Source organism: Lolium rigidum, chromosome 3, assembly GCF_022539505.1.
Source record: "Lolium rigidum isolate FL_2022 chromosome 3, APGP_CSIRO_Lrig_0.1, whole genome shotgun sequence".
Taxonomy (NCBI): domain Eukaryota; kingdom Viridiplantae; phylum Streptophyta; class Magnoliopsida; order Poales; family Poaceae; genus Lolium; species Lolium rigidum.
This window is the reverse complement of record NC_061510.1, coordinates 348593100-348614299: the sequence shown is the minus strand read 5'-3', so window position 1 is coordinate 348614299 and position 21200 is coordinate 348593100. Positions and strand designations below refer to the sequence as shown.

Genomic DNA, 21200 nt, shown 5'->3' with positions numbered 1-21200 from the left:
GTATCGCAAGAAATTTTGAGGTTGACATAGAGGCGGGAATATTTGGCCCGAAGGGGGTGCCACTCACCCCGAATCCTCATAGCCAATTAGATCACACTAATTGCATTCCTGTGGATTGTCCCATTAAACTCGATTTGAGCCGTCCATCTGGGATGAATCCAATGGCAAAGCCTCATCTCAGCTCCCGAGGAGTCACACTAATTGCGCACCCTCACACTAATTGCGTCGCTGAACCCAACCTAACCTCGAGAGATTTGTTTGCGCCAGACTCCCAGACGATTCATTTGCGTTCTCCCTAATCGATCTCGCCGCCGGCACACTCCCTCCGCCGCCTCCCTCCCTCCCTCGTCGGCCACCCTCCGCCGCTCCCCTAAATCCACACCGCAGCGCCGACCTGCCCCCTGGACGGATACCCAACGGAAGACGATGGCTCGCGGGGCTCCTTCCTGGTTGTGGTCGCCGGCCAGCCATGCCTGCGGGGGCACCTGGTTGTGGCCGCCGTCCTTGCTCGCGCGCAGGGATCCAACTGGTGGAGGCCGTCCAAGCAACATGGACGACAACAAGGGCGGCCAGGCCGTACAGGCTCTCGGCGCCGCCGGACGGACGCCGGGCAGGGGGGATCGACGGAGGAAGGCCTGGTGTGGTGGTGGCTTCACCAGGATGCTGCAGCCGGCAGGAGACCACCTCCCATGATCTTCTCCCCACGCGCGCCGGCAACATCCCTGGACTGGACCTGCTGCTCCCAACGCGTGCCATCCACCCTCTGTCCCGCTGCTGCCTCCCAGGCCCGGTGGGTGAGCATCCTTCCAAATCCCGTTGCGATTCATCACGTTGGGTGAAAATACTCTCTGTGGGTTACAAATAATCTCCGTTCACCTAACTTTTCATGGATGTATTCAGATTTGCCTCACATGTGCGTATTAGTCTGCAGTATTATGTTCGTTAAACAATTGATGATTTGGGTACAGTTGTTCTTGCATAACTGTTTGCTTGGACAGTGTGATATGCTGAGTGGAGAGTGGGGTATGATTAGCGGACAGTGGATTGATCTTGCATTTCTCGCCTGTTTCTCATTACTCAATCTAATTCTTTACCTGATATGATGCCATACTTACTAGACTGCTCATATTAATCTTGTATCTTCATCAAGTTTTCATACTGCACGTGTATGTCACCCAGTTGTTTATGCATGCTGGTTAGGGCCTTATGTAGAATAACAGGTTCAGATAAATTCAGATTATTTAACCTGCTATCTCCAACATTAAGAAGAAAAGAAGCTCTACAATTTAAAATTTGTACTCATCATCGGAATTCAAGCCGCCTTGTGATCTCTTTGAAGAATCAATAGCCTTTTTAAAGTGAAAATTGTATGCAGTCTGTTTTCCTTACAGTGGTACATCTCTGTCCTTCTTTGGTTCCTAGTTGAATGGGTTACTTGTGTAAACCCAACGTTTTGACCATGGGCAGCAACTTCTCTGTTTTTTTTGCAGAAAATTCAATGGCTCTGCTGTACTCTGAAATTTCCAATCTTTGTTTTCGGTTACCAGGAACGCTCGGACCGGCCGAACACGAGAAGAGCAAAGCCGCGGTGGACTTCTTGTCGTTGGCTGACCTGTGGGACCTGCGGGACTTCTTGTCGTTGGCTGACCTGCGAGATCATCGCCGCGCGAGCTGCACTCCCGCTACCCCTGGAGCACCTCCTCGGTTAGCGCTCGCAGCAGCGCGTGGTGACACCACTAGCAGCGGCCGAGGCTGGAAGGCCCTCCTCCACGGCTTCGATCTTTCCTGCGTTTGAGCTTGCATGCCCAATGGTGAGCTCCTGATCTCTGGTTTTCTGCACGAAGAAAGCAAGCTATTTTCTTGCTCTGGCTCGTGTTTGCGCTACTGCAAATATGGAGACTAGTTTCGGTTAAATGTCCTTGATTTACTGGATTTTGTGGTTGCTTGGTAAGGTGAGTTAAATAATTGTCCTTCAATGCTTGCAGTTGCACATTTCCTTGTGTGGAAGAGCAAGCGAACGAAATTGATCTTTGTAGCTTTGCAATCAGTATTTGTATTTGTTCCAACTTAATGTCTGATTGATGTATTCAGGACTGTATTTCAACTTGAGCTCTTTAATAAAGATTTGCCTAGTAGTTAACATGTTTCAAACTGTATGATTAATATTTCCTTCACCCGTGACTCTAACTGTAGGATTAATTGTTGTTCGCAGTATTACTTGATTCTACGTGTCAGTAAGATCATATCATTTCTAACTTCGCCATGGAGTGGAATTATGGACATGAATAGGTGTTCTTGCTATACAAGGCTTCATTTTTGTCCTTTCCGTTCGGAGCAAGTTGACTATTAGGATTCACTAGTTTCTTGAGCTGAGTTCAGAACTTTGTGAGATAGTTCGGTAACATGTGATGAAGATTAACTAACCAATAGTACAAATTGGCCAGGGCAGAAAGCTTAATCCTATAGCTACACATGCATCAGAAATTTTAAGTTGCACTATTTGCATTGAACTAATTTATCTTTTTACATCGAAAGTCTTGTGAACAAATTTCAGTTTCATCTATTTACAGTATATGTGGCTCATTTTTATTATTTACATCAGTCCTTATTGTTTTCTGTAGATTGTTCAAGTGGACGCGCTTAGACAATGATGCACCAATGTGACCTGCTGCTGCCGGTGTGGGCTCCGGTGGTGTTGCTGCTGGCCATGGCCTCCCACGACCAGCGCACGGTGATTGGCTTGGCTGGCATCCCAAGCCTCGCCTACCTACTGACTCTGCTACACCCCCTGCCTAGTGAGTTCCTCGGGTATCCTTCTTCCTCTTCTGGATGTGTTTGTGAATCATGTGCCATGTTCATTGGAAGCTAAAATTTGAAGTTCTAGGGTTCCATATCCACTGCATGTTTATGCATGAAGCTGTGGAGATTCTGTGGTATCTCGGCCGTTAGGCTGTGGACATTCTGTGCTATCACGGCCGTTAGGCTGTGGCAATTCCGTGCTACGCTTTGTGTGATTTGGTACATAATTTTCTAATTATACTCCTTTATGCAACTTTGTGCTCCGTATAATAGATTAATTGTACTCATTTATCCTATGCTGCCTCGGATGCGGCCATGGATAGTAGCAAACCGGCATTCATCCTACATCTTCTGAACAAGAGTTACACATCATTCTTATTGTTTTGAAATTGCGTCAAGAGCTCTGCTTGCTTTGCCTAATGGCATTCCTGGTATTTGCACCATTAGTGCCTTACTTTGATGTAGGTTCTTCAATTTGTGCTTGTGATGGGTGATGGCATGCAATGCTGAGCTATTCCGTTGTTCAAAATTGTGCCTTAGTTTGGCTTATTTGTTTCAGGTTGTTGACACCAAGGCTGTGTTGGGTGGTGAAGGTCAAGGACCTGCTGCAAGAGGCAAATGGTCATCTACAACAGCAGGTTAGCAGGGTTTTAAAATCAATGCAATTTGCGTGGGAGAGGGTAGGAGGACTGATTAATTTGTTTCAGGCTTGTGCTAGAAGTCTATGGCATGAGTTTGATATGCTCCTGCTTCCTGCCCTCAATTTTTCTGTAGTTGGTTTATGTGTTTCAGAGGTTTAGTTGTATTGTTGGCTTTAATTCAGGCTATGGTTTGTTCCTTCATAAAACAGGTGTTTCCATTCTATGCAAATAGCGGTACTAAGTTTGTCCTCATAAACAACATGTCAAATACACTTTGTAAATTTTGAGCCTTTACCACTATGCTGTTTAATCTTTGTTTTTACACTTCATATTTTTAGATTGTGCTCACTTCTCTAAAAGGAAGGCTAGTTGTTGACTCAGCATAAGAGTGTACTAATTAAGAACTTTCGGACTGACAACAATTTTTTATTAAGATGCATATATTTTTGATGTTTTTTAATGTACAAATTATGGAACAGAAAGCATCATTATCGTTTGTGCTTGTGTATGTGTGTTGGTATATTTGGGTCAGTATATTTGTTTGGAAGTAAAAAAATGCATGTCAGATAGGTAACTCTATTAGTTATTGCTAAATATGTGATATACGAGCTAGTTACTAATAGAATATGTCACAAAAACTGAAGTTTTTCTACACTAGTCAGGCAGCACCTAGCATGTTCCCTTTGGGGTCTACCCAGCTGCATTGGACAATGGTACGCCTTACACGACTGCTGGTGCTGGTGGAAACAAAGATTTCAGGTAATTTCTGTTGTCTTCTCTGCAAACTCCTCGTATGTTTACTTTTTTTTTGTCTAGTTCCAGAAAATGTTTCGGGTTTTAGAGTAAACCTGAAGCATTCTGTTTCAGTACAGTGAGGAAAACTCCTTTCTCTTTTATTCAAGAAAAGTCCACTATGTGCAAATGGTCAAATGCCATATGAGCTTCCGTCCTCCACATATGTGGATAAATATTCAGCATTTGTTTGAAATGGTTGGTTCTACTAATTTAGGGCTCAGTTGTGTGGTTCCATGATTAGGATCTTGTCAAAGGCAATTTGGCTTATCGTTGTGTCATACTGTCATGATTTCGAATATATGGTTAACAGTGTCAATCAGAGCCTATTGATTTTGGAGACATGTTAGCCTCTGGCATGTGTAGATGATCATATGGTGTATAAGTAAACCTGAGTAGGATATATTTACCAAAGGAGGGTGTGAGTTATATCTCCGAAAAAGATTCGGAGTATTAGGTACATTGATGCGACAACAATGTTGTACCACATGTTGGATTTATTTTTGGCAGGGCTAGACATACGGTGCAAACGAAGCCTCAGTTCATTGTTGAACAGTTGCCTTTGTGTAATCTGGAGCTTAGATTCTAGCTAGCTTAGATGGGTTCAATGGTTGCTTCCTTAGTTGCTACCTACGGATCCTGCTGCGTTTGCCTATGAACGATGTGGGATATTGGCTTGATGAATAAGGAGATCTTTTTCTTGCCACCCTCCGAATCACTTAACCAAATTTCTTGTATGTGTGTGCTACGGCTTTCAGGCGAAGAAGAAAAGACCAAGACAAGACCCCTATGGTTACGAGTTGTTCGTTACATGCTTATGTGATATTTTTTCGATTCATGTGATGTAATATTTGCATCTGCAGTATTCATTTTCGACCCTGCATTTATTTACTTGATGTGAACATGTGAGTTGATTGCGTATATATTTAATCACCGCAAGGGCTGTGCTTTACGCGCATATATATATGTATTTGGTGTGATTAGAATGTCCAAAAACATTAAAGGTCGTGCCAATTTTTTTCCTAAAACCCTCTTGCACCTATGCATGGTTAGCTTAACTAAGCTAGGCGTAGTGGTCTTATGCGTGGATTTGGTTGCATCAGCTATGCTGTGACCTTTGTCCTGGAACAAATCAAGGCTGAATGCACCACCAGTCGGAGTATGCAAACAGAGTAGAGAAAAGCATTCTAGCTAGGTGACGCTGGACACTTTTTTTGATTTATGTTTTGTTTCCGTAGCTAGCCAATGGAGCAGTATTTTTTTAGATTGTGAGCAAATCTGTGTACTGTATCAACGGCGGAATGTATACATAGATAAATGGATTGCCATGCCCCGATGAAAACATTTGTGCTGACAGGAATGAAATGGGATGAATCAATGCATTTGGGTGACAACACCGTATATTTATGGGAGCAAATCAAGAATGAGATGGATCAATCAATGCATTTGCGTGACAGCATCGTACTCCCTCCATTCTAATGAAAAAGGCTGCCTTGTTTTTCGTGTTTTTTCTTTGATTCAGAACTATTCAAAGTTTGTCTTGATTACGCATTACGTACAATATAAGTAAGATTTGGTTGCTTAATTTTTTTGATCAAAGTTTGTCTCGAAAGAAATACACCTAAGTCTTAACTGAGGCAGTACTCCTTTTTCCTGGCGATAGATTGGCGATCTTGCGGATCCGCCTTCCATTTCTACCGTGCGATGCAAAAGGAAGAGAGGAAAAGAAGATCAGCTAACCTATTTACTAGTAAGTGGAGAGATTTAAGGTGTATTTAGATAATTTAACCAGCTATTTCCAACATTAAGAAGAAAAGAAGCTCTACAGTTTCAAATTTGTACTTACAATCGGAGTTTAAGCCTTGTGATCTCCTCAAAGAACCAATAGCCTTTTAAAAAGTGAAAATTGTATGCACTCTGTTTTGCTTACAGTAGTACATTTGTGTCCTTATTTGTTTCCTAGTTGAAAGGGTTACAACGTTTAAACCATGGGCAGCGAGTTCTCTGTATTTTTTTTCTGAAAATTCAATGGCTCTACTCTACTCTGAAATTTTCAATCTAATTTGTTTTTGGTTACAAGGAACGCTTGGACGGGCCGAACACGAGAAGAGCAAAGCCGCGGTGGACTTCTTGTCGTTGGCTGAGCTGTGGGAGCACTTTGCTGAGAGCGGAGCCTACGGCCTCGCCGTGCTCGTCCGCCTCCTCGGCCACGTCCTACCTCTCCGCCATCCAGCTATACACAGCCACCAGCCTCACCATCTCCAGGTAATCAAATGGTTCTAGTACTGAACATTTTCTTACTGCAAACTTCAGAATTCGATTCGGAACCGACCACTGGTTTGTTGATCCTTGCCTGACAACTTACCTGCAGGAGGAGAATGGGAGTGAAACGTATTCCTTCACTCAATTAGAAACTTGTCAGCTTATCGTGTATACAACTCGATTCTTTTTATTCTTTCATATTTCTTCGCTTATCATTCGTAGGCGGATTATTCTTGTTTGAAGCAATTACTTACTAGTCATTTCGGTTTTAACTAAGGTTTCCTTAATGAGCTAAGTGTGAAGTATTATCATACTGCACATGTATGTCACCCAGTCGTTTATGCAAGGCCTTATGTATAATAACAGGTTCAGATAAATTCAGATAATCTAACCAGCCATCACCAACATTAAGAAGAACAGAAGATCTATAGTTTAAAATTTGAACCTATCATCGGAGTTTAAGCCTTGCAATCTCCTTGAAGAACTAATAGTTTTTTTAAAGTGAAAATTGTATGCACTCTATTTTTCTTACAGTATTAGATTTGTGTTCTAATTTTCTTCCTGGTTGAATGGGTTACAACGTTTAAACCATGGGCAGCGAGTTCTCTGTATTTTTTTTTTAAATTCAATGGCTCTGCTCTACTCTGAAATTTTCAATCTAATTTGTTTTTGGTTACCAGGAACGCTTGGACGGGTCGAACACGAGAAGAGAAAAGCCTCGGTGGACTTCTTGTCGTTGGCTGAGCTGTGGGAGCACTTTGCTGAGAGCAGTGCCTACGGCCTTGCCGTGCTCGTCTGCCTCCTTGGCCACGTCCTACCTCTCCGCCATCCAGCTATACACAACCACCAGCTTCACCATCTCCATCTCCAGGTAATCAAATTGTTCTAGTACTCAACATTTTCTTACTGCAAACTTCAGAAATCGATTCGGAACCGACCCCTGGTTTGTTGATCCTTGCCTGACAACTTACATACAGGAGGAGCATGTGGAGTGAAATGGATTCCTTCACTCAATTAGAAACTTTTCATCTTGTCATGTAAACAACTCGATTCCTTTTTCCTTCACTCAATTATTCTTGTTTGAAGCAATTACTTACTAGTCGTTTTGGTTTTCACCAAGGTTTCCTTACTAACTTATTGCAGATACCCGTGGCTGCGGTTTATGGCTCGGCATCAACATAGGCGGTGGATGAACCCCTGGAGCCAACCTTCCACTTGTCTCTCGCGCCGAAGTAGAGACCGGTGGTGATCTCTCTTGGCAGCGGATGAGGGGAGCAGCTGGTGCCGCCAGAGAGAACACTATCGTCCTCGCGTCCTACTGCTTGGCATCAACTATGGCGATGAGGTAATCCCACTCTCTTCAACCCTACTGATTTCCTATGCATGGTTACTGCAAATGGTGATCTGTTGTGTGTTCTTGCCAAATGGTTCCTTCGGGTACATGGTTTGCCCTGTTTTTTTTTACAATGGCGAGCCTATGCTTCGCTTCTTACTATTCTTTTCGTGATGTGGAGAATTCTCGGTAAGAATTTTCTCTGGTTCTGCGTGAAGATTCTTACTACCAAAATATGTCTTGTCTTCTTTACTCGACATCCCAGTCATAATCTTTGAACCTCTGTTTTTCTTGACTAAACAAAAAGGAGATTGCTTCACCTGTTTACGTGTTTTGCTCTGGTTTATGCAAGGGCGAGTGTATGTTTTGCAAATAGCTTCTCCCTCTTATTTTTGTGTTGTGGAGGATTCTTGGCGAGATTTGCTTGGGTTCAGTGTAAAGATTTTTGCTACAAAGTCTGTCTTGTCTCTGCTTCCCTGGTTCATTGTGAAGATTCTAACTACCAAAGCATGTCTTGTCTTCTTTAATTGCCTTTCCAGGACTAAATTTGGAATGCTGTTTTCTAGGATTAATAAAAATAAGGAAAATGCTCTTTTGTTGTGACCAAGTGAACACCGCACTTTCTCTCTGTGCCTCTATAATACACAATGCCTACATTTGAATTGTTTTCCCTAACTAAATTTTAATAAGATGTGGCGGTACTGTTTAATGTTTCCTACTGTTATTGTATAAAATTTAATCTCAAAGTAAATGCTCCATACTAAACACTAATACCCATTTGGATGCTTAGCTACGGTACTTCATTTTGATGCGATGGTTTGTGGCCAACTAGGTTTTTCTTTATCCAATCTATAAAACGGGCTTACTAGCTTGGGTCAGACTTGTTTCTGAGTAGTCAATAGTCAATACCATCCGGCCTTCCCCTAAAACTGCTTGCAATGTAATTTGATAATCGTGTATTATCCTTACCCGACTTGTCTACATGGTTTTGTTCCCGTATATGACTACAAATTTACCTCCCAGTTATGGTTGATTAAAGCTGAAGAGCAGGAGCAGCAACATGTCCAAATGCAACAAGTCTTGCTACAGAGGTAGCAGTAGGAGCACCAACGACAGAAGCATTAATATTACCATGTCAACTTGTACTGCAGCAAAATGTTTAATTAAAACATCACGCAACTGATGGAATCAAACTCCGCATCTTTGCTCAAGTCTGCCGTATAATCGGCTCAGGCTTCAGGGTACAAAGAGAAACTCTTTGTTATTATTGCATTTACTTGTATGGGAGTTTTATAGTCAAACAACTAGCAGCATCATCTTCAGTAAGACACTGATTTATGTTAAAAAAACTTTATCTTTCTGGAGAGTTTTAGTCTTACCTCACCATTTAGAGTGACCTTGTAGTGTAGTTGCAAAGCAAAAAAGAACGGGATTCGCCATTAGAACAGCATCAATAGTCTTTTGTAAAAAATTGGTATTGCATCCAGTTTTTTTCATTTGGTGGTGTCAAAACAACTCCTCTTCAATATGTTATGTTTCATCATACAAATATGTTCATTCTACTGGTCTGCATCCACCGTAGCTGCTTATGAAGTTATGATTTGCTTGTAGGTTTTGACTGAGAATGCAGTTTCTTGCACGTGCCTAGCAAGATGTTCTTCCGGTTTAGCATGTAGCCATGTACTTGCGTCCCTCTCTAATTTTTAGTGTAGTTGATCAGTAGTGTGCTATTTGTACCAAGTATGCAACGGGTAACTTTAGCAACAAGTTGTTCATATTAAGTGGATAATACCAGCAACTTAATTCCTGTAAGAATTTATTGGTTTGAGAAACATTTCTCCTTTACTTAATTTCCTCGGGGATGTGGACAAACTAAAGAATGATATGTTGGTGATTGTTGCATGTCTACTGAAGCATTATGATCTTGTTTATATATTTATAGTTTTATTTGACCTCTTGAATTACATATTTTCCTCACTTAAGGGCTCATGATTTTTGTTATGATTAGTAGTGTAGTTGCAAAACAAAAAGAACGGGATTTGGCACTAAATTATTTGCAGAGTTATCGAGCATAATGGTCAAGATTCTTTGCAGATGCTCATAGAATTTTTCTTATGCTTTGCAGGTTGGAATTCAAGCTGAACTAATTTAAGGAGGTTGTCGGCGGCTGCACTTTAAATCTCGATCACCAGCCGCAGTCGAATGTATATTTTTCTAACAGAAATAATTCCTTTATCATCTCATTGTTCTTGTGTAGGCTTATTAGTGATGGCATGGATACATTTAGCTATAACTTTGCTTGCTTCCTCATGTTCTGTTCGTGTGCACGAATAAGAAACTGACTGTTGTTCTTTAAGTCAATTCGGAAGAGTACTCGAAATCTTCTTATGGCTTGACTTATTTTTTTGTTTGCTATTTTTATTTCAGTGTTGCCTAGATGATTGAGGATTTTTTTCTGCCATTTATTTCTCTACTTGTGAGACAGAAAGTGTTGGGGGATGTCTTGATTGAGTTAGCATGTCAGGATAAGCTAGCAGCAACTACTTACAAAATTTTATGCAGCGTACTAACCAAATTAATTAAGTGGATGTATGTGAGGCCCTCTTGACCATCGTGTTGGCAGCAGGATAGTCTGGATCGATTTATTTGACTGGGCTTAGCTGCATGGGGCTTCGTTTGCATGCATCGACCCAAATAGGTGTAAGGCACTAGCTAGTCTTTGCACGCATGACTAATTAGCTCTGTACATGTGCACGGACTCATGTATATGTCCATTAGCTCATTCTGGGTAGCTAGTTTCCGATGCCTGGCATGTACAAATAGCCACCTCTGACCTCTCTGATCAATTTTGCTCCTGCACTAAGTATGTACGATGAATGGGTAGACGGTAGAGAGAAGCATGCCACGTGTGGAAGCACGGAAATCTGTTTTCACTCGATTAGAATCTTGTCGGCTTATCATGTATACGAGTGTACGACTTGGTTCTTTTTTCTTCAATAGTTTTCTTCTTATCACTCATAGGAGGTGATTGAACTATCATTCTTGTTAAAAACTACTACTTTCTAGTAGTTTCAGTTTTCACTAAGTTTTCCTTACTAACTTATTGCAGCAACCCGTGGCTGTGGCTTCTGGCTCAACATCGGCGGCAGATGCACCCATGGAGCCACCCTTCCACTTGAAGCTCGCGCCAAAGTGGACCAGCGGTGATCTCTCTTGGCAGCGGACGAGGGGCGCTCCAGAGAGAATACTGCCGTCTTCGTGTCCTGCTGCTCGGCATCAACTATGGTGATGAGGTAATCCCACTCTTTTGAACCCTACTGGTTTCCAATGCATGGTTGCTGCAGATGTTGATCTGCTGTGTGTTCTTGACAAATGCAAGGAATAGGCTAGGAGAGAGCAGGATATCTGTAGGAAATCTTTCTAGGAAAATCCATTGTCTTGAGACCAGTCTAGTTGTATGTACATGCTTGAACAATGGTCAGATACTAAACATGTTTTTTTCTAATGGCCTTTGTGTTGTCACCTGTGCCCCTTCATATTTTATTGTGATGTGATCGTCCTATAATTGTGCCTTCATTCATGCAGTCTTGGGGTAGAGGTTTAAGCCCCTTCATTCAGGTATATGTTTTGCTCTGTTTGGTACAATGGCGAGCCTCGGCTTCGCTTATTCTCTTCTTTTCTTGTCGTGGAAGATTCTTCATAGGATTTTCTCTCGTTCTGCATGAAGGTTCTTACTATCAAAATCTGTCTTATCTTCTTTTCTCGACTACCCAGGCATAAATATTTGAACCACTATTTTTCTTGACGAAACAAAAATAAGGAAACCGCTTCATCTGGGTACATGATTGCTCTGCTTTGTAGTGTATGTTTTGCAAACAGCTTCTCCCTCTTCTTTTCATGTTGTGGAGGATTCTTGGCAAGATTTTCTTGGGTTCAGTGTGAAGATTTTTGCTACCAAAATCTGTTTTGTTTCTGCTTCTCTGGTTCAGTGTGAGGATTATATCTGGTTCATCCCAAAGATTCTTGCTACCAAAGCTGTCTTGTCTTCTTTAGTCACCTTCCTGTCATAAAGTTGGAATGCTGTTTTTTTTAGGATAGACAAAAATTAAGGAAAATGCTCTTTGTTGTGATCAAGCAAACACCACACCTCTTCTTCCGCTTTTGTAATACACAATGCTGCGTTTTATTTGCTCCAACCATGCATAGCAATTTGCTTATTGAGTTTTGCGTACTAGTTGAGTATTTCAGTTTCCTGAATTTGCATAAAGACTGAAGAGCATTTCTACATAATAGCACTAGCATTGGATCAATTTTCAATAACATTTAACAAGCATGCCTCCAGCCTCTTGCTACTGGCCAATTTGTTTCCATTTTAAGTTATATGCTCTGCATCTTATACAAGTGGAACAATGCACCTGCTGCTTCTTTTCTGAACATAAAAAGGAACGTCTTATTGTCCGAACAGTCAAATATATGACTATTTTATGCAATGGGTTACTTGGATGGCTAATTTATATTTTTCTAGTGTCCGTTTTCAGAAATTGTGCAGTATGCGAATCATTATGCAAACCATGTTTGTTTGATCCCGAAGCAGTTCATATAACGGGATTTCACCCGATTTCAGAGCAGTTGGTCACCCTCGATGGGCTAGTTCGTTTGTTGCAGTGGCTGAAACAAGCGAAAAAGTAGTACTATTGCCTCACAGTTTGTTTGCTCTGAATGTGTTAGTAGGTACTACTAGCTAGCTGTGCATGGGCCATTTTTATTTTTCTTCAGATTCGAGTATGCCTGCATTGTCAACTGCTTATTTAGGTACTCATGTGCCATTACGTTTGAAAATTCTACCGGGGAATGTTATACGTCAGGTCAGCTTTGAGAGAGGCAGGTATTATGGCCTTATATGGGGAAATAAATAAGCCTTGATTGGTATTCGGGCTCTAACATGTGGCCTCGAAGTACTAGCCTATAGTACTTGTTAATGAAGCGTAGATTATACTTCTAGTATAGGCTACAGGAGTATCAGCCTAGTTAGCAGAGTGTATTGTTGGGAGTAAAACACTTGGTATTTCACTTCATTGTCAGTTTTGGCTTGGACCTGTCGGCATTACTGTACTACACTACATTTACTTTTGTTGTGGTGTGGTGCCTATGTCTTATTGTAACATCCATTGTAATGTGGACAATGAATTTATCTCGACTGGCTTATATTTTAGCTATACTGCGTCCCTTTTACTTCGTACCATCGATAGCAATTTGCTGCAATAACTCATGGTTCAACTAAGCTTTTGATGATTGTGATAATCAAACAAAAAAGTATATGTATTGGACTTAGAAGAGTTTTGTTCACTGCCTTTTGCATATCCATTTCAGTGTAGTTTTATTATGACCACTGCCCTGTATGTACCAAAGCTATAACCCGTAGTTCAAGGTGAGAATGGTGTGGGTTGTTTTGGTTTTGTGGTGTGGATTCTGCTGTGGCCTTAAATGGTTTGGGCTGAAATGGTTTTAATAGCTAAGTGGTCTGGGGCGGTGCAGGCTCAGCAGCGAAGTGGATTGGGGTGGCATGGTGTGGTCTCAGAAAAACAAAGTTGAAACGGGCTGAAACCATGGGTTCGACCTGTGCCAGCCCTGTGGGTTCTCCATGAGAGACGAGACCACGACTCGAGCTCAGTTCCCGTGCTACCTCCGTTCCTCCCCCAATTCCCATGGCCGCAGCCTATGTTCCAGCACCTTTGCCGCCGCCCTGCATCCCAACTTCCGCAGCCCTGTGCTGCTACCTACGCTGTCGACCTTCAGCACTGTCGAACGCCATCTTCCCTCAGTCGGCTTCAGGCAAGGGTTCCGCCGCTGCTGCCACGCGCGTGGAGGAGGAAGTGCGGTGCGCTTCATGCATTCCAGAGATGGCTGTCACAGAGGGAAGCACATGCCTCGTCGTCCTCCATGTTCTTCTGGAGTTCCTTGGCAACCATTGACTCGAGATACCACTCTTGGTTCTGCTTAGTTAAGGTTTTTTCTTTCAATTTACCTTACCAATTCATTTTTAGTGTTAAATACCGTCGAGTGGCTCCTGTCACCTGTGAAGTTTGAGCAGAAAACTGTAGTAGCTACTCCATCATACTCTCTTGCACCAAATCCTTCGATAATTTCGCCTTGAAAGAGGAACTTCATTTGCTACAAAAACACTACGATGGGATGTCTGGCTGTTGAACTGAAGAGCAGATTACATATCCTACAAAGTCCGCCCCTAAAGAGTTACTACACTATACTATCCATAATCCCCTTTTTGATATAAAATGTTTGTCCTACTAACCATTCTGAACTCCTGTCTATAGTACTCTTGCAAATGATTTATTTTGACATATCTTAGCTAGGCTTGTTAACATTTCTGCACATGTGTCCGAAAGCTCTAGCACTGGTGATGCTGTTGATGCAGAATCTGTAACAACACCAAGTAGGAGGTCAAAAGTGTGGGAGCACTTTGAGCAATATCTTGTATTGTACAAAGAAGCTTACTTGCACTAGAAGGTATGGAACTAATAGCCTCTTGAATCACATTTCCGAGTCGTGCCGATTGGTTGAAGCTGAGCTTAGAGTTAAGTTTCTGTAGAGCCGTAAGAACAAAAAATCTGATGCTGGATTTATCTTTGATCCTAAGAAGAGCCAATAACTATGATAACCTGCAGTTTGTTGGACTAATGATAGTTGTGTAATAGAAATACTGGCCTGAAGTGTATTTGCCTTTGGCCATTGATAGATCTTTGGACGAGCATATTGGTTGTTGCATATTTGCATGCACTCATGCTACTGTCCAAGTTGTCTCCCTGGTGAGCAATGAGGGGTGGAGGGATAGCTAGGAGGGAGGGCGCGCTACGTACTTACAATGTTGTCCCCATGGTGAGCAAGGAGATACATATGAATCATGTCCTAGGTTAGACTATTGTTTGGAAATTTTTATTTACGCGTATGCACATTGACCTTGATTCATCTAGTTTAGGTTGGCCTTCCATGTCAGTACAAATGGAGGATGCGTTTTAGCTTAGCTTAGCTTTGTACTTCATAATTTTGATTGATTTCAGCTTGTTAGTGGCTGGGCAGGTTCAACCGATACTGCCAGCCACCATGCACCGGTGTCGTCGATGCCATGGTCGCCGTATCGCCTGCGTTTTCTTCCTCGCTAGACCGGCGGTATCTCTTCGACTCTTCCTCTCCACCAGACCACACGTTGTTTCCTCATAGTTTTAATATGGAGTAATTTAATGTAGAGGTGCCTTAGTATAATATTTGTATATATTTTAATGTCCAAAAACAACTGTGATGTATGAGAAAACGCTCTTTTGGAAGAGTTTGTGTATTATGTTGGAGATATCTGGATGGATTTGTTGTTCCCATCATTACGTACGCATACCGGTGATTGGTACAACTTTGCTTGCGCCCATGGTTTCAACCCATTGGCTGTGAATGGTTCGAAACCGCAACTTGAAGATGGTTTGGTGCGGTCCGGGGCAAAAAGCAAGGCGGGTTGGTGCGGTTTGGGTGCTAATGATTAATTAGTGGCTTGGTTTGGCGTGGGGGTGAGGTGATTGTCATGGTGGGCTGGTGCGGATACGGCTTGGGTTTCTCCCCATTCTCACCCTGACCCGTATTGAATATCCAGTACCTTGAGATGGTCACTGAATTGTTAGGTTATTTATTCGGGGAATTGGAACTCCAAGGTCAAGGCTAAATTTCCAACACCACTGCTAATTAAACTTGCATTTGTTAATTAGCTGAAGTGGTAAAAAAGTTCTTGAAGAAAAAACATAATTGGCCATGGTTTTTCTTGTCTTTTATTATTTGTTTATCATGAACTAGCTAGTTTGTTTATCACTGCAGCTATTTATTTGTTTATCTCTTTGGTGTTAGAAACTTGCTTGTGTATGGCAGGTATGACCAAATCAGTTCTCATAGTACTATTTGGCACGGTGGAGTGGCTGGATGTGTCCCGTCCGTGTCCGCCCTTGTTGGATGAGGTGATTGAGGATGTGACGAGCAGCACATCATATTTTTGGTGACATAAAGATACAGGTCTGTCATGAAACTTGGAATTAGACTCCATGTTCTTGTACTTGGTTATATCAGGTGTGTAAACATGAAGATACTTATTTGTACTTGGTTATATCAGGTGCACTCCATGAGATTGAGGTTAGAAGAACCCAAATTCATCCCATCTCCTTTTGTATTTTGGGCACTCTTCACAATTTGGATCAAATGCATGCCATGAAGCAGGTCACAATCACACTCAAAGTTGGCTTTGACTCATTACTAGCAACCTAGCCAAATCTAGAGTTAGAATTGGTGTGGTCTGGAACTAAAACAAATATTGGTACTTTCCTGGCATTCTTACTCTCTTATGTAAAATTGCAAGGTATTTGCTACCGAGGTAACTGGGGATACTAAACAAATATCTAGAATTCTATGTTTCATGCTTTGGTTGCACCTACAATAGCCTCGCATTGTGTATATACGGGACTTGAACTAGAAAATGAGTAGTCTGCCTATGTCTAGTATCTATGAGTGCTAAAATTTATTTCAGGAATGAGTAGTGACAATACCTGAGATTTGGGTTCTTGGGTAATATTTGCATGGTACAAGTTATGCGCTCATCAAACTGAAATTAAGGTTCAGTGTCAAGAAAGAAACCAGTTCCCCTTTTTTGTCTAATTTCTTAGCCAGAACATAGATCGTGGTCAGCTTGAATGCTTTGTGTTCTCTAATCTGGCACTTGCCATGTTTAAAGACATGCTCTTTTGATTGTGTGGAGGCATGTATAGTCCTGGTGGTGCTGCCGTTTGGAGTAGATTTAAGTCAAAACCGTCCCCTGAATTTATTGATGCTAAAACTGATCTGTTGACCACCATGTTTTTGTTTGAGGATAGTTGTTGTAGTCAAACTAATGTATGGGCCCTAAATGAACATATATGATCTAGTTGCTTAGTCTCTTCTTCTCTAGCTGCAGCCCAAATATACCTTGCTTTTTAAATAAAAGTTTAATTCATATCAGTTCTTCAACTGTGTAATCTACTTGTGCATGAAGGAGTACAATTGCACGTTCGAGCTACGGTGGTGTTGGCTGCAGCCTCCTGCGCAAAATGTGTGGTTTTAATCCTGGCCGTCATTTGGCTTTTACTGTCTCATCTACTTCCTCTTCGACTCCTGCTATCATGCGATGGCCGCAAGTTCACCGTGACCCAACTGGGGCAGCGGTGGCCTTCTTCTCCTCCTCCATTATTTTGGTGATTTTATGTCTCCTTTCTCCTTTTCGGGTAGTAGAAAACCATGATTTGTTACTTTACACGTGGGTGCTGTTTTGGGAAAACAAACCTGCTAGCCTATGGTAGATACACGGGTGCTGTGGTGTGTCATGTGGGTCAAGTCTCCTCCGAATTTATTCTTGCAAAGCCTCATTTAGAACTGACATCATTTGTGTTATTCTTATGTATGTCAGGCAGGATGGCTAGATGATGCCGCCTGCAACTGGATCCATCTCGGAGCCCCGACGAGGTCATTGGGTCCAAACCTGAGCTCAGTTGGACTATGGCATCTAGCCCGACCAGAAGGTACCTTGCCTCCATCACCACTCGAAGACAGCCCTTTTTCCTTTTTCTGGTGTGCTATAGCCTCTACCTAGTTGTAAACTAGCTTGTTCCAATTACAAACTAGATTGAACCTTTGATATACTATCTTGCATTCGCATGTAATGTCCCTTGTCTTCAACACAGCATTGGTGACTTCTACTTTCGGTTCATCCCTTGCCTTTCTCTTCGTAATTTATTTGATGATCTTGTGATGCTTGTATATCTCTCATAGATTTGTGTGGGAGTCCAAAGTTGATGGATCATTCGCTATCTCGGAGAATACATGGAATGAACCCCTCGGTTGTGGAACTGAGATCGAACTACATCTCCGCGATGAGGCTAAGGAGTACTTGGAAGAAGGCAAGCTGAAGGTATCATCGTATTAGCCTGTCTTTTTTGTTTTTTGCAGTTCAATATTCTGCAACAAAAAATATGTTATGTGCGCTGAGTTGGTTGTAATCCTGTAGAATTGTTGTTGTTGTTGTTGTTGTTGTCTGTATTTCTAATTCAATGAATCATGAACCTGTATGTGGCCCTCGCTAGACACCTAAGAAAATCGCTGCAGCACTGCTTTGCAAAATTAAACGAAGAAAAGTTTCATTGTGGTGGTTACTGGAAATTAAATGGTTTTGGATAAGATTAGGTTCCTTGCCCTTATTGATAAGGATGTCTTGGACGAAAGTGACACTGCCCAGCTTGAAATCCAGGTACAACGGATAGCAAAGCCAAGACTCTTTTCTGATTGTCACTTCTTTGCTTTTAGAGATGATAGGTTTTAAGGCATATTATGTATGCAAATGCAAATTAAGTTGGATAAGGAGAACAAGATTCTGTCCATTCAGGATAGCGTTGTTGGTATGACCAAGGCAGATCAGATTAAGAACCTTGGAACCATTGCGAAATGTGGAACTTCTGGTGCTCTGCTCTTTTCTACTTACATTTAAGATTATTTGAAATCTCCAACACATATAGATGGTATCCTTGAAATTTGCTGACGTTAATTGCTTACACTTTTTGCAGCTTTCGCGGAAAAGATGCAGACTGGAGGTGACTTGAATCTCATAGAACAATTTGGTGTTGGCATCTACTCAGGTGGCTTACTATGTTGAAGTTGTCAGCAAGCACAATGATGATAGACAGTAAGGCACCATTATACTTGTCTTTATCACAGTACTGATGCCTTGTGTTTTAATTCTTCCCTTAATTTCGCCTTGCAATTTTCTTGATGCTGTTATGACGTATTTTTCTCTAATTGATATGTGTGGGAGTCCAAAGCTGATGGAGCATTTGCTATCTCAGAGGATACTTGGAATGAACCCCTTGGCTGTGGAACTGATATCAAATTACATATTTATGATGAGACTAAGGACACCCGGAGAAAGGCAAGCTAAATGTATCACCATATTAGCATTTTTGTGTTGTTATTACGGTTCAACACTTTATATGTAGGCAGAGGTACCTGTAGACTGGTATATGGTGTCTTTACTTGAATGACAGTGGATCTCAGTTAAAATATGATGGCTCTCTTTGACACTGCACTATGATGGCTTTTGAAGCCAGTTAATTCTGTATACTTTTTGGATATAAGTAGCAAATGATCATTCAGGAGTTGTTTGCTAGAATTAGTGTTGCTTCCTGTATAACTAGATTTCACGGCACAGTTCAGCACATCACATATCTTGAAAATTTGCACGACGAGAATATTCATTATCATTTGGCTCATCATTCTCCCTTGATATTTGAGTTTCAAGGGAAAGTGGAATTGTTTAGGCTCCTTTACCCGTGTGGTGTTTATATGGATATCTTGTCTTAAGTTTGCTGGTGTGTATGTGCAGGCATGCGAGGTTGTTGCAGGCTTGGCTTCACGTGGCTCTGGTCGATCCACCGTGTCCCTTTCTGTCTGTGGCATTTTTGTTCTAGCTCTTGCAGAGGCGGTGATACATCCTGAGTTGCTGCCGTCAACTAGGAGCCGCAACTCTGACCTGCTGCTCCTGCTGTTGGCCAACACTCCAGGAGCATCTGCTAGACTGGAGAGGGGAGCTCCAGCCTTGGAGCCAGGGCACGACAAGGTCTGCACCGACCAACACAACGTGCTGGTACGACACACATGCCCATGATTGAAGCGATCGATATATGTACCTCGGCTCATGCCTTGCGGTGCCACGAGCAGTGAACGTCCAAGAAAAGAGTTTGAGGTCCCTGTTTTTTTTGTCTTGAACTTACCATCGAGGTGGGGCCTATCCAGGAGGCTGAAGGTTGCACTAGATGGTAGATCTGCAAGCCTATGTATGCATGCATGGCTAGCTGGTGCTGCATGCTCTCATGTATTTATATCCATAATACTAGATACTTGGTACAGATAATATGTACTAGTACGAGTGTGTAAACTCAAATATCAATCTTTAATGATAAGGTTGTGGTTCAAGCCCTTCAAGGCTGATTGAAAGATTTAGTCACCGTCATTCTATAACATGTACTAGCTGGTGAAATTGTCATGCGCTGCTGGAGAGTAGAAAAACAGGAAGCTTATCTGTACTTTATTCCATTTTTTATCATCAAATAATTTTTACAGTGTTATAAAAATGTCTAGAAAAACAGGAAGCTTATTGTCAAGAAAATTGTAACACGAGGGTCATGCTGCCAACAAATGGCCAGCAAGGGAATACTAGATTTTCTGTTTGCAGCTAGCTAATAATTGATTGATTTCACTTAAGTGGGTTGGTTTTGTCATTGGCTAATAGCACTGGCTCGGCCGAAGGAGCGACGAAGGTAAGGTAGATTTGGCCGAGTTTATTTGATCGCGGTGAGGCAAGACCTTTGCCAACAAGAATAGCTTCTAACGGGTTTTGTCGTCATTGTTGTTGCTTATGTCCCACATGAGCTGCAGGCAGGTTGGACGATGCCGACGGGTGGAGTGAGAATCGAGGGAAATATAGCTTTTTTTAGTACTTAGATGCGGCAGTTGATTAAAATTGGTCTTGTTTATATGTGAGCGATCCATTAGAGAGACTCCATCGTTTGAAGCTGTTAGCATTAGAGACAAACATGGGAGAGATTCGTTTTGGTGTTGTTTCCTTAAGATATGGAAAGTGATCCATAGTTATGGGGGATTGGGAGGGAGGTAAACGAGTACTACCACTTGGACTCCGGGCCATGCGGTTATCAATAGCAGAAGGAAATCAGAGGTCACATTTACTCATTTAGTTTCCCTTCCCTTGTCATTTCGCGCCCGTTGCTTTCCATCTCAACTACACATCTTCCAAGAGCAAGCTGCAGTCTGGAGAATGGAAATTTTCCACGTCTTCTCTCTTATTCCCTCCAACCATTACTTTGCCTCCTCTATAAGTACAAGACGGTGGTTGCCTAGCCGCGCGTCAGCTAGCGCGTGACATTTGTGACTTAGACTTTGACTCTTGCTCGGAGAGGGGAGGGGAGGGGGCTGCCATGATGCTCCGGAGGAGGCGGCTTGGTCGGAGTCGAGCGCAGTTTCCGACCGGTGGCGGTGGCACCAGGCTCGGCCGCTTCATTGGCCATGGCACTTTGGAGGAGGCGAGGGCTTGGCCATGGTTTTCCAGAGGCGAAATTAAACATGCAGGTGTGGGAGGCAAGCGTGGTTCCCGGCCAGGCAGCTAACAGGTGACCCTGACTCTGATGCCTATCTTTGTTTTCACGTATCGATGAGATTCATCTTTTTACTCGATTGATCTGGGATTAAGTGATTTATTTATATGCTAGTGATATTCCCGTCAAGCAGGGATC

The 21200-nt window shown here is 42.3% G+C and overlaps 1 protein-coding gene and 1 long non-coding RNA gene across 7 annotated transcripts; both read left to right on the top strand.

The window, feature by feature from the left end:
• The first annotated feature begins 2626 nt into the window (after window positions 1–2626).
• LOC124704026 lies at window positions 2627–10995 on the top strand. 6 transcript variants are annotated; one of them, XR_007003447.1, is made up of 8 exons: window positions 2627–2795; window positions 3359–3437; window positions 4103–4199; window positions 6313–6497; window positions 6604–6662; window positions 7175–7365; window positions 7472–7531; window positions 7638–7836. XR_007003447.1 is itself a non-coding variant. In XM_047236260.1 (8 exons), the coding sequence occupies exons 2-6, from the start codon at window positions 3418–3420 to the stop codon at window positions 7674–7676; spliced, it is 432 nt and encodes a 143-aa protein (XP_047092216.1). In that variant the 5' UTR covers window positions 2627–2795; window positions 3359–3417; the 3' UTR covers window positions 7677–7839; window positions 9953–10031; window positions 10937–10995. The 6 variants fall into 6 exon arrangements, 5 of the variants coding, with proteins under 5 accessions (XP_047092216.1, XP_047092217.1, XP_047092214.1 ...); XM_047236260.1 differs by lacking the exons at window positions 6604–6662; window positions 7175–7365; window positions 7472–7531 and adding exons at window positions 5896–5982; window positions 9953–10031; window positions 10937–10995 and having other exon boundaries at window positions 4099–4199; window positions 7638–7839; XM_047236261.1 differs by lacking the exons at window positions 7175–7365; window positions 7472–7531; window positions 7638–7836 and adding an exon at window positions 5896–5982 and having other exon boundaries at window positions 6604–6974.
• Window positions 10996–15783: 4788 nt separating this feature from the next.
• LOC124704027 lies at window positions 15784–18823 on the top strand. Its single transcript, XR_007003448.1, has 5 exons — window positions 15784–15891; window positions 15989–16008; window positions 17312–17423; window positions 17674–17812; window positions 18462–18823. It is a non-coding gene; the product is annotated as an uncharacterized LOC124704027 (long non-coding RNA).
• The last annotated feature ends 2377 nt before the right edge of the window (window positions 18824–21200 follow it).

What these genes read in the sequence shown, in the direction of transcription:
- LOC124704026 (XM_047236258.1), top strand. Translation starts at nt 3,418, where the DNA reads ATGGTCATCTACAACAGCAG. An exon ending in GGTGGAAACAAAGATTTCAG is followed by an intron (nt 4,200 to 5,895) that starts GTAATTTCTGTT and finishes TCCTGGCGATAG; the next exon opens with ATTGGCGATCTTGCGGATCC. An exon ending in ACCAGCCTCACCATCTCCAG is followed by an intron (nt 6,498 to 6,603) that starts GTAATCAAATGG and finishes ACTTACCTGCAG; the next exon opens with GAGGAGAATGGGAGTGAAAC.